The 9756-nt window shown below is 41.8% G+C and overlaps 1 protein-coding gene across 1 annotated transcript; it reads left to right on the forward strand.

Annotated features, from left to right (window-relative positions):
- The first annotated feature begins 403 nt into the window (after nt 1–403).
- Nucleotides 404–4058, forward strand: LOC130178154 (cyclin-dependent kinase 5 activator 1-like). The gene has a single exon (XM_056390297.1). It carries the CDS (start codon nt 1113–1115, stop codon nt 1998–2000), a length of 888 nt encoding a protein of 295 aa, XP_056246272.1. The 5' UTR covers nt 404–1112; the 3' UTR covers nt 2001–4058.
- The last annotated feature ends 5698 nt before the right edge of the window (nt 4059–9756 follow it).

The following is a 9756-nucleotide window of genomic DNA, read 5'->3' on the forward strand; positions in this document are numbered from 1 at the left end:
TTCAAAGATCAAGAGCAGAAGATTACAACTTAAGGGACACACGGCCAGTCAGTGTATTTCAAGTAAAACAAGTGCAGGTGATGCTCTGTCTTTTAAAAACTGAAACTGCCTGGCATCAAGCACATTATGCTTCGCTCAGCTTCTGCAAAACATTTTAAATTTAGTTCACCCAGCGTTGGCACAAACACTCTGTACAGATTTCTTTCCAGCAACTCTTCAGGGAACATTCTTGTATGAACTACTGGGGGAAGAACAATGTGTTCATGTGGTTTTCAAACGTTTTGAAAACAGTTTTGAGGAGCAGTTCAGTAACTCTGTTCTTGACTCCATTGCTTAATATGGTGATTTAGATGAGGTGGAGGATACTTTTTCTTTCTGTTACTTGTTTGTGCTTTGGAGTTTTTTTGGGGGGGTAGGAATAATATGTGACAGCTATGTTTCATTATGTAAACAAAAACAGTAGCAGGGCATTTTTTTAGTTTAATCAATGGCTACCATGTTTGTCACAGCAGGACCAAAACAGTGTTTTGTTATTTCCTGGTCTACAGGCTGGTGATAAGGTCAGTGAATAGGCTTTGTGTATCACATCATTCATAAATGTTAGGCTATTTCTGAAAACGGAGATAGCACTGCTTTCCCAAAGTAACCAGACTAGTGTTGAAGAACAGCACCTGAACCTTTCAGGTGAGTGTTACCTACAAAGTAGGCTATTGATGGGAACTTAGATCTAAAAACAACATCCCTGGTGATTGGATCATTGATCGCCTTTCATTGGCTGGCTTGGCTGTCAGTCAGGGGCTGCACTTGCTGGTTCGTTTAAACCCATGAATTACGCAGCGCGACTTATCTTGGTTTAGTCTCCAGCCTGTTGGACTGTGTCGCAGCGTCCCCGGAGGGGCTGACGGAGTATCTGTTGGAATACAACTCCACTCCGAGCAGCAGCTCCAGCATCCCTCAGCACCGGCGAGGCGCGATCACACGGAGGAAATAAACGCGTAAATGGAGTTTCAATCGTCGTCGTGACTGTTCTCCACCGCCTCTCAATCTGCAGAAGATCCTGCGTTGAAGTCGCAGCAGCATCCACACCACCGCGGCTCTCTCCCTCAGCAGACATGGGAACCGTCCTCTCTATATCTCCCGCGTCCAAGAAGGCTTCTATTATGGACGGTGAAGTCGCGGGAGATGGACTCAAAAACGACAAAAGCCTGAAACGGCACTCGATGTTTGTCTCTCTGTCCTGGAGGAAGCTGGTTTCCAATTCGGCCAAGAAGAGTGCCAAGAAAGTGACCCCGAACCCGCTACCCACCCGCGAGCTCCCGTCCAGCCAGGTGGCTCAGCTCAACAGCGAAAACATCAGGAAAACCCACCAAACCGAAGAGAAGAAACCCAAAGCGCCCATCCCGGTCCCGGTGCCCACGGTGCCCAAGCAAAACAACGAGGCTGTCGTCCAAAACGGGAGGCTCTCCTCGGTCCAGAAGCAACCCAGCAGCCTTTCCCTGGTGTCGCCCAGGCGGATAGTGATCCAGGCTTCAACAGGAGAGCTGCTGCGCTGCTTGGGGGACTTCATGTGCCGCAGGTGTTTCAAACTGAAAGAGCTGAACAGCGGAGAGGTGATCCTCTGGTTCCGAAACATCGACCGGACTCTTTTGCTCCAGGGCTGGCAGGACCAAGGCTTCATCACGCCGGCCAACGTGGTGTTCGTGTACCTGTTGTGCGAAGACACCATAGCGGACAGCGTCGACAGCCCGGCCGAGCTGCAGGGCACCTTTCAGACTTGCCTCTACCTCGCCTACTCCTACATGGGCAACGAGATCTCCTACCCGCTCAAGCCCTTCATGATCGAGTCGAACAAGGACGTTTTCTGGGAGACCTCTCTCCGGATCATCAACAGGATGAGTGCCAAAATGCTGCAGCTGAACGCAGACCCGCACTTTTTCACCGAGGTCTTCCAGGATCTCAAAAACCAACGAGACACCAGCGACTCAAACCTGGACCGCTGACATGGAAACGGACAAGACACTGGTGTTTTATTATTAAGATGAATGTTTTGCAAAGTCACATGACGGTGATTTTGAATGAAAGGGCCAACGTTGAAGGCTCCCCACCTGTGGGCTGAATATCTCTCTCATGATCAACAACTTCAGTATGGTGTTTAGGCTACAATGTAGGAGATTTCATAAATGCATGCCAATGGTATATTGTCCTCTTTTGTCTTGTCCCTCGAGTGACACAGGGATCGAGCTCGTGGTGTAAATCACATTGTTAGTGACACTCAAACCCCCGATTCATTCATGATTAGCCTACTTTCCGGGTAAGAGTAGGTGTCGCAGTGAGGTGAGGTTCCAGGCAGGACCAGAATAGATCTGTGTTTGTGAGGAGGCGGAGCTGTCCGAGGTGCTGACCTGTGCAGCCATTACCCCCCCACCCCCACCCCCCCTCTACTTGAATCACTTTTCCACAACAGAGCCAAGTGTGGCTTAGAGGACCAGAGTCAGCCCAGTATAATTTCAGCACATAAGCCTAAGCTTTGTAAGCAGTGGTATATAGTATATTGTGCTTTTTAAATTCTCAGCCACCTGATGGTTAAGTTGTTAGACAAGCAACAGACATCAGGGGCATGTTTTTTAAAGGGAACAAACACATTACTTGGTGTAAGTGTAGATATTTCTCTATGGGCAAATATCTCTATCTCTATGGGCAGCATTGGTTAAAAGCTTGTTTCTATCTGCAAACCTTGACTATATGTTAAAAGGTCCCTCCTGCAGAAAAGCAACATGCTAAAGCCTTTGTATGGCTATTTTAATACCAGGTTGGAATATAACTGTTTTTATCTCTTCTTGTGTGATTTAAAAAAAAAAAAACAATAAATTTGTCATGACAACAATCTAGCTTTGAATTAGAATAACTTGTTTTTTGCCTACCAGTGTGATACTGTAGAACTGTACCTGCAAGTGGGCCATTGGTTCAAGTTGAACATGAGGGGAAATTTGTGAAGGGAGTCTTTATCCCCCACTAGAATGTGATAAACTGCACTAAATGGTCCCATCGACGGCCATACAGCAACATTATCAACCCGAGGCCTCTGTTCTGTATTGCTTTTCAATACATGTTGGCTGCTGTGATGTATTGCTTTGCAACATATTGCAGAGGTCAACTACAGACTGAATGGACTGAATGTACAGTTTTTTAAGAGATTTTTTTTTTTTTTTTCAAAATCTCACACGTGCCAACTTTAAAATTCTCTTGGCCTGAAACTATATGGTTTACATGTATATATCCCACATGTTAAATCTGCTGTTTCTTCTATTTTCCTCTGCCTGTTTGAAAGGTCACTGCATATGACGTAGTTGAAGCATTACAAAAACAAACAGAGCTTAATGGTCAAATGGTGTTTTTGCCCTGTTTTTTTTTTTTTTTTTTCAAATGTGCTGTGAGCCTCAGTTTGCTGGATTCAATTCATTTTCAGTTCCTACAGTTCCGGATGTTTCCTCATCATGTAAATACCGAGTGTGAACATCTCATCAATAAGCGACAGAACACGATCATTTGCACACGTGTCATTGCAGTTTCTATAAGCTAAAAGTGATTTGACTCCAACGCTGAAACCAAACTTATGGGGCAAATGTGACAGTTAGTATTCAGTATTAGGATCGGTCTAAGTGATCATTGTGATGTTGTGCTGTAAACTCATTGTTTGGAAAGTTGAATATAATGCTGCTATTTTTGCACAGCTGTGAACAAACCTTTGATGTTTTGCACAGTGGTATAACACAGTGGTGTTTCCCTTCAGGCGCTGGAGTGTTTGCCATAAAGTTTGCAGTTACTGTCACCAAGTCTCGCTCTAGGATGGTCATCTGTGAATTAGATCTTTTGTATAGCTCTTTTTTTTCTTTTTTTTTTTTCCTATATGTCAGCTATGGAAAGTAATATTTTAGATGTGTATGTTGTCTGTGGTGTTTGCACCGCAGTTGCATTCACTCTCTCTACATGTTAATAAAAGGTCAGTGCAGTGATTGTTCATGGTGACCATGATGAAATAAATCCAAACTTATGTAAGATCTCTGGTCTCTCTCGCATCGTCCTGATCATTTAACACTTAATGTTTTTGTGTGTCTCAGCTATGGCATGTTGTTTAACGTGTGAGTACACATGCTTGTGGCCCACGTTTGTGCTAACGCAGATTGCTGAAGCAGTAATTAATATGGACAGCCTCTTATCCACTCATACCACCCACTAATCCTTGTTTTGAAGGGAGCCCTTGAGACACGTTGGTTATGCAACCAAAATAAATCCATGACGAATATGCTTGCCATGAGGTTGCCATGAGCCTGAAACTCAGGAGATTTCATGAGTTCATAGGTTGCCATCAGGTATCGTTACATGGAAAAGTTTACTGAGGAACTAGAACCTGAAGGTGTACACGCACATCCAAGCCAAAAGTAGGGCAGGGGCTGGAACGAAAAAGAAAAACACATGTCTCACACACTTATTTAATGCACCAAAAAAAAAAAAAAAAAAAAGTGACATTTCGAGCACCCCTGCTCTTCATCAGATGATTTTCCTGAGACAAATATCTATATATACTAACACAAATATACCGTTTTTGGAGGTTTATGGATAGATAAGCAAATGCCTAACCTGTAACAACAGCTACATTATATCCTAGAACATATTGCAGTTGAATTATCGGTGGTGTACGAGGACAATGAAGCATGCTGACACATATAAAGGGTATTTTTGGTATCCTGTCTGTGTGTCCTGGGTATTCCAAATGGGGCCACGTACTGAAATGGGAACACAGACAACTAAACAGTAAGAAAGTCAACTGTAAAAACCTCGCAATTGACGGAGGAAACTGCTTGCACTCTTCTGCTCAACTGGTCTCACATGCTACATATTTGATAATGATTTTCTGATATACGCAAAAAAAAATAAATGTAATATTTATGTATATAAAATCATACCATGCCTGAGTTGCAAAAAAAAAGAAAATCTGATTATGAAGTTTGAGAAGCTTCACTAGTGTAGAACATGTGTTTGTTGATGACTTAGTGTATGAGAGAATGGAGCTGGATTGATAAGGATTTTCCTCCTGGTTTTATGAATAAGCCACATGGGCTGGAGAGTTCCTTCATGTGATTGGTTAGAATCTGCTGCAGTCTCAGAACTGTCTGTGACTCCCCCTCTGTCTCCCTCCCTCCCTCCCTCCCTCTCTCTCTCTCTCTCTCTATCTGTGTGTGTGTGTGTGTGTGTGTGTGTGTGTGTGTGTGTGTTGGTCTTAGGGACATACAGCATCTATTTTAAGAGCAAAAATGGAGGAAAGCAGACAAAATAGACAAAAAAAAAAGAAAACGTGACAGAAAGGGAACAGGAGTGAAACAGTTTGAGAAGTAAGTAGAGGTAGTGAGATTGGAAAGAAAGTGGAACAGGGACACAGAGAATTAAAACAAAATTAGACAAACAGAGGGAGAGGGGGGCCATACAGACACATTTCCATTGATTTCATGTACTGCCAACAAATGCCAGTCTGATGATAAAGAAAGATAGCATCAAACAGGACCATTCTGATCCATCTAAAATAACCATTTTTAAAGTTGAAACTTCAGCCCCATTAAGTATTAACACTGCCCTTAACTAAACTAAGTCTATTATCTCCACAAATTGTCACATACTCATAGATTTACAATATTTCACATTGTTGCATACCACTAGTATTGCCTCTGTACATACTGTATTTTTTCTTGATTTCTGCAGGCATAAAATGGTATCTTATATAAATTTGTCTTTGAATTTAAAACTCACTGCCATATGTTTGACATCCACAGTTTCCCACTTCCTTCTGAGTGGAAGCTTTACATATTGTGATCTGTGAGGTCACACAGGTAAGGGAATCAGAGGGAAAAACACCACATCATGATGGTGAAAATAGCTTTTTTTGTTATATCTTTTAGTCCCCCCCACCCCCCAACCCCCCTAGTCCCTACAGTTTGACTTCATGGCAGAATCCTGCAGCAGTGTTATGTAACAGCCTCCCAGTGCAGTGTTGTCAGCCTTCTTCTCTTCGTTATTAAGATTCAACCCAGGTCTCTTGCATATCTATCTGCCAGCCTGCTTTCTGCATTCTTCTCCACTGTGTCTCTATAGTAACGGGTAGGTAAGTGAATGAGAGCTGGACAAAGTGAGCTGTGTGCGGCTGAGCGTGGGCTGAACAACTGCACAACACATACACACTGCGGCGATCAATAGGAGACATGCACACCGTGTTTGTGAGCGTCTGTCAGTGCAGGCATGTGTCCACATCCAGTCACTCTGTCTTTTCTGAGTTAACTCTGCCGTGGTGCTGCTGTGTTCACCACTCTGCTGGTTCTGTCTTCTCTATTTTCTCAGCGGTAATGAAAGACGAGATGAATGGTACCAATGTTACAAAGACAGGATGAGCTAAGATTCTGAAAACAGTAATACACACAAAAAAAAATGGGAAATTGATTTTTTTCAGATTTTTAGATTTTATTTTCTATTACAGAGTATGGTGAAGTCACTTGAGTCACTCAAGGCTGTATAATGCCACAGTTCAGTCTTCTGCTGGTTGTGATGGGTTGTGATTGACTGTTTCTTTTCATTTGTCTGACAGTTTTAGTTGGTTGATTTAGTCAATGATTCGTTTCTTTTCCAGCCAAGATACAATAAAAAATACAACACTGGCCTTAACCATTAAACTCTATATAATTCAAACTAGCACAACATCTAATCATTGATAACTTTATAATATCATATATAACCATATGTCAGTCCGAGAGGACATTTTACTGTCAGTACGTGATACTTTAAGGATATTTAGCTGATATCACCTGTACTTTTCCTTATTACAGATTTTTTTTTTACATGAATTTATTACTTTCACTCAAGTAAAGGACTTGAGTACTTCCACCACTGGTGACAGACCAGGACAATGGAAATTTAAAAAGAACTTTGTAACTTCACTAAGATTGTCAGAACATCGTTACCAGTCTGTATTCAGTCCCTATTTTAATGTCTTTTGTTGACTGTCCACTCTCTTGGAAAAGGGGTTTTTCTTTGACCTAATATTTGTCAGGTTCACCCGAACGGAAAAAGGACCAAATCTGGGCCAATTGAAGAAACACCTATAGGGATTATGTCTATTTTGCCATCCTCTTGTTACATAACCTCCCTGCTAATCTCTTTAACTAGATTACTCGAGCATCCAGTTGCAGTTAGAGGCAGTTGGTTGCCATTTTTACGCAGCAGGATGAAGTCGGTTAAGCTGGGGAACTTCATTCAGGTTGTTGTTCAGCTCTTGAAGAGTGATATGCTTCATTATGTTATGTGCTGTCTATGTTATATAACTATATATCGTCATATGTAAATGACGCGTTTTTTAATTTAAATCAAAGGTGTTATACATTATGCAACAAATCCAGAGCAGTATACTAATTCCTTCATTCACCACACACCTACACAGGGTTCATTGTTACTTTCTCTTCTTTATTTGCCAGCAAATCATTTCACGCCAGATGAATCTGCATGATTATTCATCCATTTAGTTTTATGTAACAGACAAAATCCAACCCTGGATTTTGAAGTGAAGAGATGCACCAATCCCAGACCATTATCCAAATGGACAAATTAACATTTCAAACAACTGTCTTCAATCTTTTATATTTTCCACATTTGGAACACTTTCTATTGAATTGAATTCTACCAAATAATTTCACAGTATCATAGTGGGGAGGTGAGGTGATTCTTGCTTTTTACTTGACATAAATTGCCTTTCATTTTCTATATTTTCACAGATTAACTGCCACATTTCCTGGAGACGCTCAATTCAATCAGTGCAGTGTGAAACAATACCTATAACCCCTCAAAGTAACACCACACTTTGACAGCAGCCGTGAAGTCACAGTGCTTTGACAGAGAAACTGTCTCCCATGAGTTCCTGCCTCAGCATTAGTAATTTATTAAACTTTTTCATATCAGACACATGGAGGATGAAGATGAAAGACTGATTATAACCACGCTTTCACTGAGCTGTTTTTTTGTGTTTTTAGCTGACAGAATCCAGGTCCTTGTCCAGACACGTGGGTGTCTCTGACAAAAGGGTAAAATACGTCGGAGTAAATTGTTCTTCCCTGTTTTCTTTTACCTCTCACCTCACGTCTTTGAGTCTCTCTCCCGTCCCCACGCCTCTTTCTCTCTGCCTCTTATTCTCAGGTCTATTTCAGCACAGTGTAGGTGTAATGTTCTAATTTAGCTGAGCCTTGATTACCACTCTCCACTCTCCAGCTGGAGGAATGACTCAGTGACTGCAACACTTCACACAAAGCCACACAAAGCCCACTGACTGCCTTACCCTCTGTCCTAACAATAGTAATGTGCACTGTGAGGACAGACGGATCGAATTTTCTTCCTAAGAAAACGTGACTCACAGGTACCTGTCAGAATGTAATGAAATTTCAGCAAATACAATAAAAAATTGTATTTATTTATTTTTTTTTAGAAAAGTTGCTTTTAGTAACTGTAACCTTTAACATATAGTTTCACCCCATTATTTTTCATAGATTATTATTTTACACTGTCTCATATATGCTCTGTTTTAAATTCAGCAAAGTAAATGCAGGTTCCCTCCATCTACAAACACTCATGCTGAAGTGCTCTGCGGCTTCAGGGCTCGCTGCCAAACAGCAAACACTTCAAAGTTAGACATGACAAAATTCCCATTTTCCTTATCATGATGTCCAGTTTGTCTTCATTTCCTCAGTCTGCTTTTCCAACAGCAGAGCTTGTAGCTTGTGAATGCAACACAGCGCAACAACCTCTCAGTTCTCAGATATCGGAGCTGCCCACCATCACCTTGCTCACGGTGATGGATTTCTTTAAGCATGTTGACATCAACTGAAATCATCGGGTGCAAAAACAGTGAGAAATTTTCCGAATGTATGACTTTCTTTGCAAAATGCTGATATAAAACAGGTTATGTGTTCTGTAAAAAAAATAGGGTGCAGCATATAAAAACCTCAGTGTGGTACTTAAAGTCCTGAGGACAGGTTTCAGGCTGACTGTCTGTCCACTGACAGTCAGCCTCAAACCTCCTGAACACTCAGATCTGAAGTCAGTGAAATGAAAGCCTCTGATTTGAGTCACAGACATTTTTCTTTTTTTTTAACTCATACAGACGTTTCATCTCATGAGTGCTGCTAAGAAAAACAAATGCAAAGATATTCTTCTCTTATTTCCCTCTCCTCCTCCTCCTCCTCCTCTTCCTCCTCCTTCTCATGTTTTCTTCTAGCTCCTCAGTCTTCTTCTGCGTTCACACTGTTAATCCCATGTCTTGCTGGGAAAACACCCACCTAGTTTGTTATGCAAGAAGAAGAGAGAGGATGAGTGCTGCTTAGCAGCAACAACGGGCGCAGGAGATTAGAGGAAGAGTAGCAGGCAGAGAAAACAGTGATGATTATTATGTTGTGGATGTGTCTCCATCCCTGTGGAGTTTCCACTGTTTTATTATAACAACAAGTACGTAGTGTACAGGACGTGAACAACACATCAGGCTACACAGCTCTCTCTCTCTCTCTCTACCTCTCTCTATCTCTCTCTCTCTCTCTCTCTCTCTCTCTCTCTCAGAGAGAGAGAGAGAGAGATTTTCAGTTGTCAATAGAGACCCTATGTCTTTCCTATTGATATGCAGGACACACACAAACACTGTTGTTGTAAATGAGTGAATGACTGCCCCTCTCGCTT

Source organism: Seriola aureovittata, chromosome 11 (assembly GCF_021018895.1).
Source record: "Seriola aureovittata isolate HTS-2021-v1 ecotype China chromosome 11, ASM2101889v1, whole genome shotgun sequence".
NCBI classification, from domain to species: Eukaryota; Metazoa; Chordata; class Actinopteri; order Carangiformes; family Carangidae; genus Seriola; species Seriola aureovittata.